Consider the following 16,434-nt stretch of genomic DNA (forward strand, 5'->3'; position numbering starts at 1 on the left):
CACTTGTTTTCCTGACTTTTCTCCTAAGTTAAAATAACTTTTCAGCGCTCTGCAAATGAAAAAGTACAAAAAAGTGTGTGAAAAAGTACTGTTTTTTTTTATTCTTGCTTGCTGGTGGTTTAAAAAGGCAATTTATTGTGAAAATATCACCTAGGAGAAAACTTAGGAGAAAAAGCAACTTGAATAAGGCCGTGGAATTCTTTGGGGCCCAATTTGATTGGAAAGTTTGATTCCCGTTTAACACTGATACAATAGTAATAGCAAGACTCCACTATGCCATCACTGGTCTAGGCTGTGCCTTACCTGGCAGAACAAACTTGAGGTAGCCGACGTAATAAGACCAGGCAAGCCCGTGGGCGACATTCAGGTGCTTCTTTTCTGTAATTTCAGAAATAGCGGCAAGTGATGGATCCTGGAGTAATAAAGGGAATGTGCATTGTTTATATTTCTTTACACAGCATGGTTGTTTTGCACTAGGTTTATTCAGATTCATCTCGTTCTACCAGTGGTGTAGCTACGGAGCCATCAGCACCATTGCAAATTTTACATTTGACCCCACTGTCCCTTCCTTTCCCCACCAACACTGTGTTTTATAAAAATAACAATGTGGTACAGACCATGACAACTGACCTTTTGGATGACATCATCAAGCCGGGTCACAACACTAGAGGCAGAGTGGTGCTGGAGCCAGTATGAATCATTGGTTCAAAATTGGCAAAGGAGTGCGACAAGGTTACATACTGTCTCCTTAATTATTTAACTTATATTCCGAATACGTAATACAGAAAGCTGGTTTGGATGAGTCACATGCTGGCATTAAAATAGCTGGTAGGAATATTAACAATCTGAGTTTTGCTGGTGATACCACTTTGACGGCTGAAACTGAGGAAGAATTCAAGAGCTTAATCTTGAATGTCAAACAAGAAAGTGCCAAAGATGGTTTAATGATTAAGATCAAGAAAACTAAAGTCATGTCATCTGCTCCAATGAACAATCTACACATAGATGGAGAAAAAGGTGAAGTTGTAACAGATTTAATCTTCCTGTGATCGAAGATCTCTGCAGATGGTAACTGCTGCCATCAGATCAAGAGATGCTTGATACTGGGGAGGAAAGCTATGGCAAATTTGGACAAGATACTTAAGGATAGAGATGTAACCTTACCAACAAAGATCAGGATAGTTAAAGTTATAGTCTTTCCAGTAATAACATATGGCTGTGAAAGTTGGACTATAAATAAGATAATGTGAAGAAAATTGATACTCTCAAATTGTGGGTTTGGAGAAAGCTACTAAGAGTTCCACGGACTGCGAGACGATCTAACCAGTCAATACGTAAATAAATAAGGCCAGAGTGTTCATCAGAAGGGCTGATACTACGATTAAGATGCAAATACTTAGGACACATTGTAATTGTAATATTAAATACTTTATGCAGAATGAAGTGAAGGTAAGACTAAATAAATTAAAAATAGATAAGGCACTTGGCCTGGATGGCATGCATCCTCAAGTCCCAAGGTAATTAAGTTCAGTTATTGATAAACCCCTTTATCGTATCTTTTGTGACTCGCTTTCAACTGGCAGAGTTCCAATAGATTGGTGTACAGCCCATGTTTTCCCATTATTTAAGAAGGGCAAAGAATTAGATCCAAAAAATTATAGACCTGTAAGCTTAATGTCAGTTGTGTGCAAACTATTTGAGGGGTTACGAAGTGATATTATACAAGACTTCATAGCAGAAAATAATCTTACTTCTCAGCATCAGCATGGGTGTACTAAGGACAGGTCTAACAGGACTAACATGCTCAGCTTTTATGAGGTAGTAAACGCTAATAAGGATATTGAGAATGCTATAGATGTGATATACTTGGACATTGCAAAGGCCTTCAACATTGTTCCCCACAAAAGTCTGGTGCAAAAGTTGAGGATGCAAGGACTGGGGAAGAGTCTGTGTGCATGGACAGGGAACTGACTAATGGACAGAAAACAAAGAGTTGAGGTCAATGGATATTATAAATAATGGGTGATTGTTAGTAGTGGGGTCCCACAGGGGTCAGTATTGGGTCCAGTGCTCTTCAATTTATTTATTAATGACCTAGTAGATGCAGTAGAAAGCAATGTTGCTATTTTCGCAGATGAGACAAAATTGTGCAGTATCATCAACTCTCATGAAGATAGTAACATTGCAACAGGATCTGGATAGGATGGCTATATGGGCACATAAATGGCACATGAAAATTAATGTTGAAAAATGTAAAGTCATGCATTTTGGTCATACCAAGGGTCTAGCACCATACAAAATAAACAGGATACAGATGGGGACATTAAACTTGTAGAAGGACTTAGGAGTACTTATCGAAAACAAGTTAAATAATCGTATTCAATGCCAAGCTGCTGCAGCTAAAGCAACATGGCCGTTTCTACGGCCGTGCGGGGCGTGCCGCCACCCGGGGCGTTGCTGGAAGGGGGGCGCTGTGATGGAGGGGGAGCTGCAGCCACGGGGAGGGCAGCCCGACCTCTCCCTCCCTTCCTCTCCTCGGGTCGCCCTCCGTGCGATCCCCCCTCGGAGTGCAGAGTAATGCTGCAGGGAAGCGCTATGCAAAACTACTCACCTCGCTGGCTCCAAGCGCTGCTCTCTCGCCGCCAGTCTCCTCTCTGCCTACACGCTGATACACACACACGCTGCTTCCTGTTTAGCAGCGTGTGTATCAGCGTGTAGGCAGAGAGGAGACTGGCGGCGAGAGAGCAGCGCTTGGAGCCAGCGAGGTGAGTAGTTTTGCATAGTGCTTCCCTGCTGCAGCATTACTCTGCACTCCGAGGGGGGATCGCACGGAGGGCGGCCCGGTGAGAGGAAGGGAGGGAGAGGTCGGGCTGCCCTCCCCGCGGCTGCGGCTCCCCCCTCCATCATGGGGGGGCACCTACCTAACCTATACTGGGGCAGCTACCTATCTAACCTATCCTGGGGGGCACCTACCTATCTAACCTATCCTGGGGGGCACCTACCTAATCTAACCTATCCTGGGGGGCACCTACCTTATCTAACCTATACTGGGGGCACCTACCTAATCTAACCTATACTGGGGGCACCTACCTACCTAACCTATCCTGGGGGCACCTACCTATCTAACCTATCCTGGGGGGCACCTACCTAATCTAACCTATACTGGGGGGCACCTACCTAATATAACCTATACTGGGGGCACCTAGCTATCTAACCTAAACTGGGTGGCAGCTACCTATCTAACCTATACTGGGGGGCACCTACCTAATCTAACCTATACTGGGGGGCACCTACCTAATCTAACCTATACTGGGGGCACCTACCTATCTAACCTAAACTGGGTGGCAGCTACCTATCTAACCTATACTGGGGGCACCTACCTAATCTAACCTATACTGGGGGCACCTACCTATCTAACCTATACTGGGTGGCAGCTACCTATCTAACCTATACTGGGGGCACCTACCTAATCTAACCTATACTGGGGGCACCTACCTAATCTAACCTATACTGGGGGGCAGCTACCTAATCTATACTGGGGCAGCTACCTATCTAACCTATACTGGGGCCCTGGGGGCAGCTACCTATCTAACCTGGGGGGCAGCTACCTAATCTAACCTATACTGAGGGGGCAGCTACCTAATCTAACCTATACTGGGGGGCACCTACCCAATCTAACCTATACTGGGGGGCAGCTACCTATCTAACCTATACTGGGGGCAGCTACCTATCTAATCTATACTGGGGGGCAGCTACCTATCTAACCTATACTGGGGGGCAGCTACCTATCTAACCTATACTGGGGGCACCTACCTAACCTATACTGGGGGGCAGCTACCTATCTAAGCTGGGGGGCAGCTACCTAATCTAACCTATACTGAGGGGGCAGCTACCTAATCTAACCTATACTGGAAGGCACCTACCTATCTAACCTATACTGGGGGGCAGCTACCTATCTAACCTATACTGGGGGGCACCTACCTATCTAACCTATACTGGGGGGCAGCTACCTATCTAACCTATACTGGGGGGCACCTACCTAACCTATAGTGGGGGGCAGCTACCTATCTAACCTATAGTGGGAGCATTAACTTATCTAACCTGTATTGGGGGCACCTACCTACCTAGCTAGTCTATACAGGTGACAACTATACTGGCTACCTATATTGGAGGCACCTACCTAACTAACCTATACTGGGGGCATCTACCTATCTAACCTATGCTGGGGGCAACTATTCTGGCTACCTATGTTAGAGGCACCCACCTAGCTAACCTGTACTGGGGACACCTACCTATCTAACTTATATCGGGGACGCCTGCCTATCTAACCTATACTGTGGGCAACTATACTGGCTACCTATGCTGGAGGCACCTACCTGGCTAACCTATACCGGAGGCAACTATACTGGCTCACCTATGCCTGGCTACCTATACTGGGGGGACCTACAGCTGGCTACCTATACTGGGGTACCTATTCTGGGGGAATCTATACTGAGTGCAACTAGACCTGGCTAACCTACACTGCGGGCACCCATACCTTGCTTCGGTGGGGGGCGCAATTTTTACACCCTCGCCCTGGGTGCATTTTAGCCTAGAAACTGCACTGTAAAGCAAATTCAATTTTGGGAAATAAAACTTTGGGATGCTAGCATAATATTTCCCCTGTTTAACTCTCTAGTAAGGCCACATCTGGAATAAGGAATTCAATTCTGGGCACTACATTACAGGAAAGAAAGTGCAGTTTTAGAGCAAGTGCAGAGACAAGCAACAAAATTGATGCAAGGGATGGAAAGTTTTGCTTACCAAGAAAGGTTAGATAAACTGGGTTTATTTAGTCTGGAAAAAAAGACGCCTTAGAGGAGATCTAATTAACAGAGGGAAATATAAAAGCTTGGTGGATGAGCTTTTTGTCCTTAGGCTTTTACAAAGAACTAGGGGACATGATCTGCACATGGAGGAAAAACGTTTAAGCCATTTATTTAGGAAATAAAGGGTTCTTTACAGTAAGAGTGATTAAAATGTGGAATGCATTGCCACAGGAAGTAGTTATGGAAATTTCTATATTTGCGTTTAAAGGGGGCTTAGATGTTTTCCTTGCGTTGAAAGAAATTCATGGCTATAATTACTAGGTTATGCCCGGTGGTGTTGATCCAGGTATTTTATCTGATAGCCATCTGGAGTCGGGAAGGAATTTTTTCCCTTTTGGGGCTAATTGGACCATGCCTTGTAAGGGTTTTTCGCCTTCCTCTGAATCAACAGGAATATATGAGGGAGCAGGCTGGAGTTGTACTTTACTTTCTGGTTGAACTTGATGGACGTATGTCTATTTTCAACCCAAATGACTATATACTATATAAATTGGGCCATATGCAATTACCTTTTTTTCCTGAGTTTACTCGTTGGAGATATTTTTCATCTTCTATTTAGAATAACTTTTTAAATTCAACACTTTGCAATTGCAAAAGTACCAAAAAAATAGGTGGAAAAGGACTATCAAAAGTATTTTGCTGGTGGTTTCAAAGGCATTTTATTGACAAGTTTTAAAATATCACTTAGGAGAAGTGAAAGTAAAAATTTCACTTTGTGATATTCACTTTTTCTCGGTGGTATTTTCACAACTTGTCATAAAATGCATTTTAAGCTACCATTAAGCCAAAGAATGTTCAAAATAATTTTGATAGTTCTTTTTCACCAACTTTTGAGTACTGTAAAATTATTGTGAAGAGAATATGAAAATGATCTCCTAGGAGATAACCCAGGAGTTAATTGCATATGGGCCATTCTGAGAAAGCCAGATTCTTCAGAGAAATCCTCGATGCTTGGAAAAATTGATAGTAAAAGAAGAAGAGGACGGCAGAGGCTAGGATGGATAGACAGCATATGTGAAGCTATGAACATGCCTATGCAGCACCTGAAAGAAGCTATGATTGACAGACACATCAGGCTCGCAGAAGTACATATGCTCACAAAAAGGCTTGTGTAATGATCCGCTCAGCTGCCTGCGCATGCAGGCAGCTTTTTGACCACTGTTCAGGTCTGCATTCTGCAGGTCTCTGGAAAAGAGACCTTTTGTCAGTTTTGCAGCTTGCTGCTGCTGAGGGATTTGCATACGTTTGTCATGCAAATTGCCTAGCCACATCCTTTGCAAGCTTGCTCTATATATACCATGTGATTCCACAGTACGTCGCTGGTCATAACGGTTTGTACTGTGAAACACTCCTGGAGTGTCAGCCATGCTTATTGTTTGAAGATTAGCTTAGAGTAATTCCTGGGACTGCATTAGGCATCCTTGCTAGAGCAGTCAGGATTGTATTATTTGTATTGCCTGTTCTGTCTGTCGTGCTTGGATCACACTAGCCTCTAGCAGTAGCAGCTGTGGATCCTTCTGATCTACAACTCGCTCTGTTTCAATACTTGGATCACACTCGCTCAGGCAGAAAGAGCAGTGGATCGTATCTCTCACTTATTCCTGTTTTTGTGTATCTGTCTTGTCTGATACGAACGCTTGCTGGAGGCTCGGTGAGGTAACCGTTAAGCAAGCGCCCGCGTCCTCTGTTTCATGTTTGTCTGTCGGTGGTTAGTTAGGCGTGCTTGTCTCTGTTGTGCTTAACACGCGGAGACCACGCAGTAAACGCGTTCGATGTTGCGAATGAGTGCGGTGTTCGCGTTTAGTTAGCGTTTGTTATTTTCCTTATCTTCTCATTGTATGATTACTGTGCCTTTGCTACTCTCATGCCCTGTCTTGCTTCAGCCTTGTGTCACCTCTGGCAATCGCCGCTCTCGCGATTGCGTTCCTACTTCGTTTCTGCTGTTGTGTGTGCACCGTCGCGGGTTGGCGACTAGATCGGGGCACACACATACATTCTGTCCCTGTGCTCATTCTCTTTCGCAATCGCTTCTCTTGCGATTGTGTTCTCACTTGGTTTCCTTTGTTGTGTGTCCACCGTCGCAGGTTGGCGGCTAGATTGGTGGACATACATACATTCCTCATCTGTGCTTATTCGGTCTTGTGTCGCTGTTAGCAATCGCCATCTCTGGCGATTGCCTTCTCACCTGGTCTTCATGGTTGTGTGTTCATCGTCGCAGGGTGGCGACTAGATTGGTGGACACACATACCCTCTGTTGCTTTGATCTCTCTCTTTCAGGGCTATCTTGCCCTGCGGTTCTTCCCTTCGTACAATTCCTGTCTGGCGTCTGTGGCAGGGCAGAGGACCTGTTCCTCTGCACTCCACAGCTCCACCTGCCGACAGGAATTTCCCTCTACAGGTGCGTTGCACCTTTTGTTGGGTTCCCTCAAATTATACGCTTGTGGAGGTTTTCCGCAGTGTCAGCGCACGTCCTGTGCGCTGATCACGGAGAGAATTCCACAATCGTTACAGCTTGCTCATAGCTAATGGAAATCTTTGTATGTGGGGAAACACCTGACAGCCTGCTCCATTTTTTCACACATAGAGCATTATATCCATTTTTAACATTAGCTACTGTAGAAAAAACGCACCTAGAAATATGTAGTTGGTAGTAGAAATACCAACACAGAACAAGCAAACAATAACAGTGCAACAATGTGAAAAATGTGAAAAGTTTTTGCAGCAGTACATTATAAGAAATGATTTAAACATAAGAACCTTGTTCTCATTAATACTATGTCGCAGGCACAATAAATTGTAGATATGTATGATAATATCTACAAGATAGGGTCACCAAACACCCTAAAATAGAAGAAAAAAAGGGGCAAAGGCCTTATAAAGGCCCTCTGTATCTGGATCTGATACAACTCTGGCAGTTTATTTGGCCTGAGGAAGTGGGCGCAGACCCACGAAATGCGTTGCCTGCACTTATTATAATTCATATTTATATGAATTTGTTGTTATTGAGATAAGCCACCTCTGTTTTTATATTTTCAGCTGTTTTTAACTCAGTTTTATCTACTTCTGGGTGCCTCTTACCCCATTTATGATAATATCTAGGTTTGCACATCATCATATTCATCAGTTACAGTGATAAGAAATCAATAGCCTATTATAATCACTTGATGAATTATAGAAATGAAGATATAATTGTATATATCATACCTGAAGACCAAAATGCTTGCACAGCAAATTGCAGACAAGTGTGATAAGCAAGTTCATCCTGAAGGAGAATCGTGGAAATGCCACTTCCTCAGAAAACGTATAGGTAATGATGCTGATTAAAGTGACAAGAGATAAGTGTCTCACATTCAGGCTTGATTTTAGCACGTTGAAGTAATTTCCATGATACCTTTAAGAAAATAATAGATGGATATTATTTTTCTTGAATTACTGTTCAACAGATAACAACAATATATCAGCTTGCATTAAACCAGTACTTGAAAATCTCTGCACCTGCGCAGGACGCTCCCGGCAACGCAAGGATGTGCGCCTCCAGGACCACTCAGGTGCAGTGGCCATTGACTGACTTGTTGGTGTAAACCGAAACTTAGCCACCGCGGGGGACCGGAGGATCGTTCCAGGACAGCGTGGGCACAGGACGTCTGCTAGGGGCTGCTAGAACCCCTTAGGTAAGTGAAACTTTTTTTTTTCATTTTGATTTAGGTTTCCTTTAACAATGACCTGTTTGGCCATTAAAACAGGGTGATGGCCAAGTCTGTAAACTACTTCTTTGCTACTGCTGTAGGTGTCGCCTCTCATATGTTTGACAGCTCATCATTACCAAGCTCATCCACTGTCTACATCAGGGTGTCACCATCTAATGATTGGCTGAACATCAAACGAGCAACAAACTTAAAAAAGAATTATCAAAAATAAAAAAATGAATTATGACAATTAATGAGAGATATGAGCTGCATAAAGAAAATCCTTCATTTTCCATGCCTCATCTAATCATCTAATGATTTGCACTATGTTTGTATAATTACCTTGTATGCACATGTGCAATTTCTTCAAAAAAATCACAGAGGCTGGCAATCAAATGACAGACTTGAGTGATGATAAAAGTCACTGCCATGCTATAGGCAAACTGAATGCTGGTATAATGTTCAAGTCCATGAACGTACAGGATTGCAACACACATGAAAATAAGGAACCAGGTAGCCTTAATAGCGCGGATCCCTCTAGGTAGAGGAATAATGGAGATCATTTGAGATTTACGTTGTATCAGGGAATCCATCTGAAAAAAAAAAAAACATGCACATAAAAAGTATTAGCTGCGTATAACAGTAAACTGCAGATACATTCATCACTATCACACATTTTCTTTTAAGAAATCAGTTTATTGATTTGAACAGATGCCCAGTGGGCACAGAACAAAAAGTACAATATAGTACAAACATAGTCATATATACAGTACAGTGTAGAAGTATAGTCATGGCCAGATTTACCAGAAGGCACTATAGGCACGTGCCTACAGGCGCCTGATGATGGAAAGGTGGGTCACTCCCCTCCCCAAGTGCTTCCCTCCCGCCTTACCGATGTAGAGTCCTGAGCAGAGTGTAAATGAGAGGTTACTCACCCGAGTCTCCGCATTGAACTGACCAGATCTCCCTTCAGTCAGGGCACCTCTAGCTACCTAATACTTGGGGAAAATCTCTAGCTACTTTAACACTGAAGATAACTCTAGCTACCTTATACAAAGGAGCACCAGTAGCTACCCATGATTGTCAAGTGAACTAAGTGACAGCTGGGCCAGCCAGCACACTTGTAAGTTCATGGAGGACGAAGTCTAGGGTGCCAGGACATCTGTGCCTATAGTCTCCTGTGATGTTAGTCCGGGCCTGAGTATAATGGACAGCAGAGGTAGAAAGCAATCAGAATTGCCCGCATGTAATATTATCAGTTATGACAAATACAAAATGATAATCTGTAGTTTATTTCAGACAGGCAAAAGCAGGTATACAGGTAGTCCCCGACTTACGAACGCCCGACTTATGAACGCCTATACGAACGGCATGGATTCTGTGTTTCCATGGGAACATGTAAAATAAACAATTTTTTAAATTGGACTTCTAGTTTTTGAGAAAAACGATTTTAAAAAATTCAAAGAAAAAATGGCTTTTAAACTGGTATAAGCAGATACAGAGGGAAGGGGTGACACAAAGGGGGATATTGGAGGCGCAGGGGGGCACAGAAGAGGTACAGGGGCAGAGATGGCATAATGTTCAGACTTAAGAACAGATTCAGGTTAAGAACGAACCTACAGTCCCTATCTCTTTCGTTAACCGGGAACTACCTGTAATTGCAGATAGATACCACATTGAAGTCTTAACGATGGCTCAGTATTTAACCAGAAAATCCCCAAGCTTCTGAGAATTAGAAGGGAGAACCAGACAAGAAAAAGACTAGACAGAAGAGAACGATATCACACTCCATATTCTTCAAAACATTGATTCATGAGCCACTCTTTAGCGTTATTAAATTACCTTTTCATTTATTTTTCTGTTCACACTAAATTATTTAGATTATGCTTCCTTGCAACCATAGAAATGATCCACCAATGATCCATTTTTTTCCTATTTCTGCTTGTCTGCGTAGTCCAGGTTCAGGAACTTTAGCATTCCCAGTGATGGGGAACATGTGGATAGCCAAATACCAATCACAGCCAAATAGCCACAACCAGCTAAAGTGTCCAGACCTCAACCCTATAGAAAATCTGTGGCATTGCTAGCCGAGGTGCAACCAAGAAACCTAAAGGATTGAGGGCTGGTTCACACCAAGAGTGCTTTTGAGCACTTTTAAAAGCACAAGCATTTCAAAACTTGGCTAAAGTGTTTGAATGGGCTAGTTCACACCAGAGCGATGTGATTTTTTACCCCCAAATGCAAATGAGTGTCCTGCAGCATTTTGGAGGCATTTACACCTCAATGTAAAGTATAGGAAGACTGTAAAATTGCTTTAAAAATTGCTGAACAGAGCAATTTTCAAAGTGTTTTTTTTTTTTTCCAAAAGCTGTTCACTTCCATGTAGACTACTGGAAAGCACTGCTGCAGTGTAGCCTAGGATATGCTGATGATTACACTTCTACAGAGCAGCTCTCTTCAAAAACATGGAGATTACTTGATCATATCGTAAGCAAGCATGAATGTGCCCATACATCAGGCTTCCCTGTGCCGGTGCCCATGCTCTGAAAATTCTCACCTGTCTGCCGGCGCGACTCCTGGCCACTCCTCCACCATCACCTTGTGTCCACCATTACCTGTATCATTTGGCTTGTGTACCACATGGCATGTGTGTGACATGAGGGGTGACACAGGGGTGACGGCAAAGGAGTGGCATGGAGTCGCGCCAGATTGACCATGTGTGATCAAGAATTTTCAGCATGTCTGGTTGATGTTTTTTAATTTAGACCAAAAATCGATTGAATCATGGATCGGGTGTACATGTTGCAGCACCAGTTTTTATTTAATTTGATAAAATGATGGAATCAGATGGTTGATCGGGTCTGTATGTAATGGGTAAATATATGGCTAACTTCAAGCAAACCTGGAAAATCAGCCATGCCAAAATATGGATACTTACCGCAGGAGGGGGAAGCCGCTGGTTCCTGGTAGTGCGAATGCGCAAGCTGTCAAGACAAGCATTGACATTCCGGTTTTCGGGGGTCCCAGTGCTGGTACGGAATGGGGAAAGCCACTCCAGGATCCAGAAGCTGAGTATCCCCTGTAGAGGCACTTTTTTCCATACAGGTACACTTTAAGGCTTCTTTTAGTTTGTTATTTTATTTTTGATAATGCTCACATTGTGTAAGCAAGCTTTGTAATAAAACAATTTGGAATGTGGACACCCAAAACTCAACAGGCAAAGAAACTAATTGTTATCAGTATCTCAGTATCACTTTTTTTTAGATCCAAAGGACACAAGCAATATGAATTAAAACGTTCTATTGATCTCTGCACTGATGGATGGTGTAAACTCAAAGGGTGAATTTACACTGCAATATGGAAATTCATGTGCAATTTTGCACATGCAAAATAAAAACACGCTGCTATGCAATTTTGGACATCATGGACATTTTTGTGAATAAAAGTGCATATTTTTTGCACACCATTTTCCATCTGAGGGACCCATGTGGTTTGCAGAAAAAAATCAGAGCAGAGTTATGAGTTTTGGTAACAGAAATTTGTGTTCCCCTTTTGTAACTCCTGGCTTATAAAGAGAACCAGAGATGAAGCACCCTCTTGTATTTTACCTTATAAATCAGTGGGAACATGACAGTAAACACCTAATCTGCCCTTTGTTTCATTGTTCTCTGTGTAATCTGACTGTTATCACCTCTGATAAGAATCCCCGACTGAGCAGTCAGGCTGCTCCGTCTAGCTTTGCTACAGAAAGATTATAGCTAAGTCTGTCTTCTGTGGTGTTATTTCAAGCCCAAGCTTGCCCCCTTCTGGCTCTGCTATAATGACTCAGCAATAATCATTCCCAGCAAAGCAAGATTTAATTGCTCAGTCTGGGATTCTTGTGACTGCTGATAACAGACACTTTTAGCAGTGAGGATGAAACAGAGAGCATGGTAAGTGTTTTCTCTAATGTTCTTACTGATATACATGGTAAAATACACAAGGGTGCTTCGTCTATGGTTCCCTTTAAAGAGAACCAGAGATGAAAGCTCAGAATAGATTTATACATACATGGGGCTTCCTCCAGCCCCATCAGCATGCATCACTCCCACGCCGCCCTCCTCTGCCGCCTCTATTGCCAGTACCGGGTCCTGTCACTTCTGCCAGTCAGGGCCAGTCGTCTCTGGTTTTCCTTAAAGTGTACCTGAGACTTTGAAATGAAAGGGAATTATACTTACCTGGGGCTTCCTCCAGCCCCCAAGTAATCTGTGGGCTCCCTTGGTGTCCATCCGCTCCAGGGGCAGACTGACCATTAGGGCACTCGGGCATGGACCAAGGGCCCATGGTCAGTGTGGGGGGGTACCTACCTATCTAATCTATGCTTCGGGCACCTACTTCTCTAACCTATACTGGGGGTAACTGTACTGGCTACTTATATTGGAGGCACCTATGCCTCCGCCGTGCAAGTGGGTGTGGCTTGCGGGTGTACGGGGATCCATTATCTCCTATTGCCTGGGGGCCCCATGAGTTGTCAGTCCGCCCCGATCCACTCCCACAACTGGCAGTCCAGGTAAATCCCCGGACTAAGCCAGTCAGGGACTACTTCGCATGCGCAGCCCTGGCGCCTCCTTGGTCACGGTCCCTGCTGTGCAGTTACTAACTGTGCAGGGACAGAATGATGGGGCCGCACATACATAGGAGTTTCCAACTACCTGGGCTGACACTGGGAGAATAGATGGGACAGGATGGACATGGAGGGAGCCCAAAGCCTACAGGGGGCTGGAGGAAGCCCCAGGTAAGTATATAAATCCTGTTAATTGTAATGGCTCGGGGATCTTTTACACTACATGCAATTCCGATTGTGTTTTCCTTCTTGTGCTGCTGGCATCCAGTGAAAATCAGAGATGAAAGTAAACTAATGAGATAAACAATTGGATCTGTCCTTTTACTCCTAAAATGACTCTTTTAGATATCTCAAGGTTTTATTTTATGCATAAACATTTACAAAGCAGATTTATTGTTTCATAGTCTCTGCTCAACTGCAATGTCTCAAGAGTCCCAGAGTGAAAATACATGAACTATTGACCTTTTTATCTTTTGTTCTCACAGTAAAAAACCCAGGTATCTGCTTAGGAAAGTGTTTTAAAGCTGTAATTTGTTATCAGCGAGCCGACTGACTCCTGACTGGAGAAAAACTGTCAGTTCCATAGCTAATTATAAACTCTTTCAGGCAGGGAAAAAAGAAAAAAAAGCACATCACAAGTGTCTGTATGGTTGCCACTGTATATGAACATGTCTATTTCATCAAGTCACATGTCATCTCTGGCATATATTTTATAATTCAGAATAACTCTTTCACTGTTGATTGTTTTTTGTTTGCAGTATTTATAAGACACATTCATCACAATGCACACGTAATAAAACGATTCAGCAATTACTGAAAGTTTTTCCAAATATTGCTTTTTTTACTGCAAAGTTGTAGTTACAATAACAGAAACCTGCCCTGATTACAACCAGGAAGTAGAGCACAAAAGGTGGATGTACAGAATGCACACGTTATTACATGTCAGATTACAGGTCATATACTATAAACGTTTACTTTTCTAATTATCCATGTTTAATCATTGACAAGCATTTATCAGCTTACCTTGACTTAGGTGATCTTGTCCCTTAAATCCCCTGCATAACAAAGCATTAGAAAACCAGAAATGTATGTAGCTGTGTGATTCTCAAATTCCCGAGAAATGAAACCAAAAGCAAAACTGTCAGTACAGGGAGTGTGACACTGAACTGCAATCTGTTATGTATGCAGTGATATCCTGTAATGTACACTTTGGAAATCGGAGAAGAGGAAGTTCTCATATTAACTAATATGATGCTTTTGGATTTCATATACCAACATGTGCTGAAAAAGATCAAAAACATTTGCTTGGTGATTGGTGGTAATGCAAAACAAAGGCATCCTTGTTTCACAGCTCACTGTCTAATTTTTTTTAGGGAAATCCCCCACCCCTCTTTCCTCTTCTAAGGCTATGTTCACATGGGGGTGTTGCATTGTGTTGCGTCAGACCAAATAATTGCATTGTCACTGCAATGCAAGAATTATATTGTAATGATACGTTCACATCGGTGTGTTAGAAGTATGGTGTGACTGAATCCGTAACACAATGCATGTTCTGTGGTACCACATAACGTGTGTGTTGACCAGTTCCAGGCTCCTGGCACTGGAGATTGGTACGGGCATGGAGTCTAAAGGTGGCAACACACGGTACAATAAAATGATCCGATTTTACGGCAATTCGATAAAACCGATCAGATCTTCCCAAAAAATCAAAAGCTTTTTTTTCATTCGACTGAAAAATCCGATCGGATTTCCCACTTTCTTTGATTTTTATTGATCCGGAATGCCAGATATTTTTCTTCAATCTTTCTAAAGATTGTATGGTGTGTGTTAGATTGTCAATTTATTTATATACACACCTTAGCAATTTTATCAGAGTATCCAATCATTTTTATCATAATTGGGGAAAAATTGAACATAGGTGTGTGGTACATTGGTCATATTTTTGAAAAGTTACAATCAGTCAGAAAAATTGATTGCAATTCTTGAATTTAACAGATATTTAAAAATTGTATGGTGTGTGGCCACCTTAAGTGAGCATGCGTCTTCACCAGCACACCTCGCCAGTGATGATGGGCCATCACCCCTAATAGGTGGTGGACTACTTTGCTGCTGGTGCCCAACAGGTCACGACCCCTAGAACTGCCCCACCAGAGACAAGAATAACAGAAGTACTGAAGTAATAGGACTGTCTGGACAGGACTGACTGGACAGGAAAGAGTGGGCAGGGCAGACTGCGTGACAGGGCAGGAACAGCGTGGACACACGCCACCGCTGTCTCGATGCATCAGCACTGAGCAGCAATCGGTCGGGGTTTCAATACCCTGACCTTCGCGCCAGTGCTGAGGCTACACCCCCCGACCTGTCGCCAGCATAAAGCAATACAGGGTGCACACACGCCTATACATATATATATATATATATATATATATATATATATACCATAAGATGCTCAAGAGCATAAGATGCTTTAGAGGAGTAAAGAAGTTACTTTAGAGGACAAAAACCAGGGTAAAAAAAATATACTAAACCTGGTGCATCTATGGTGCGGAGACGTCTTGTGTATCTTCTCCCTAAATACCTCCCAATTAATATGTCCCCCTAGTGCCTTATGTTCCCCTTAATACCTCTTGTGTCCCCTTTGTATATTGTGTGTCCCCTTTGTACCTTTTATGTTCCCCATGTGTCCTCCTGTGCCTGTCCCCAGTGTGTCCCCCGACCCTCCTGTTTTCCCACAGCAGAGGGCACAGTAATCCCCAGCAGAAGCGGCAGCTCACCAGCTCTGAGCACCTCCATGTAATGAGCACTAGAGGGAGCCGAGTGGGAGAGAAGACACTGCTCATTAGGTTTAGGTGCCTGGAGCAGGTGTGCTGTTGCTTCCTCTGCGTAATACTCTGCACCGGGCAGGAGGAGCACAGTGCAGGGAGACCCCAACATGGGGACTCCCTGTATTTGGTCCATAAGACGGACTGACTTTTCCTCCCCACTTTTTGGGGAGAAAAGGTGTGTCTTTTGGTCCGAGATATATATATATATTCATTCACATTGTGCTGGCTAGGAGCTATACTCCTACAACCTGATTGTAGAACCTATATTCATTCTTTTCACATCTATATAGTATAAATACACATGAACATTTTTTTGTAATTATATCCAGTATGTGGCTCCTCATATTACAAAGATGTCAATTAATGGAAGGAGCGAGGTACCCCAATTATAACTCATGATTAAAACACAAAAACTTACCTCCAACACGAGACAGACCAAGTATCTGAACTTT

The 16,434-nt window shown here is 43.1% G+C and overlaps 1 protein-coding gene across 1 annotated transcript in view; it reads right to left on the reverse strand.

Moving 5' to 3' along the window:
- Positions 1-14,270, reverse strand: part of STING1 (stimulator of interferon response cGAMP interactor 1) — a 48,192-nt gene extending 33,922 nt beyond the window's left edge. Inside the window, exons 1-4 of the mRNA XM_068273005.1 lie at positions 14,181-14,270; positions 8,897-9,147; positions 8,073-8,259; positions 304-412 (exon numbers count right to left, since the gene is read on the reverse strand). Of these exons, the coding sequence (XP_068129106.1) occupies positions 304-412; positions 8,073-8,259; positions 8,897-9,147 (547 nt within the window). The 5' untranslated portion in view covers positions 14,181-14,270. The remainder of the gene's footprint in view (positions 1-303; positions 413-8,072; positions 8,260-8,896; positions 9,148-14,180) is intronic.
- Positions 14,271-16,434: the final 2,164 nt, after the last annotated feature.

The sequence above is a fragment of the Hyperolius riggenbachi genome, chromosome 3 (assembly GCF_040937935.1).
Source record: "Hyperolius riggenbachi isolate aHypRig1 chromosome 3, aHypRig1.pri, whole genome shotgun sequence".
Taxonomy (NCBI): Eukaryota; Metazoa; Chordata; class Amphibia; order Anura; family Hyperoliidae; genus Hyperolius; species Hyperolius riggenbachi.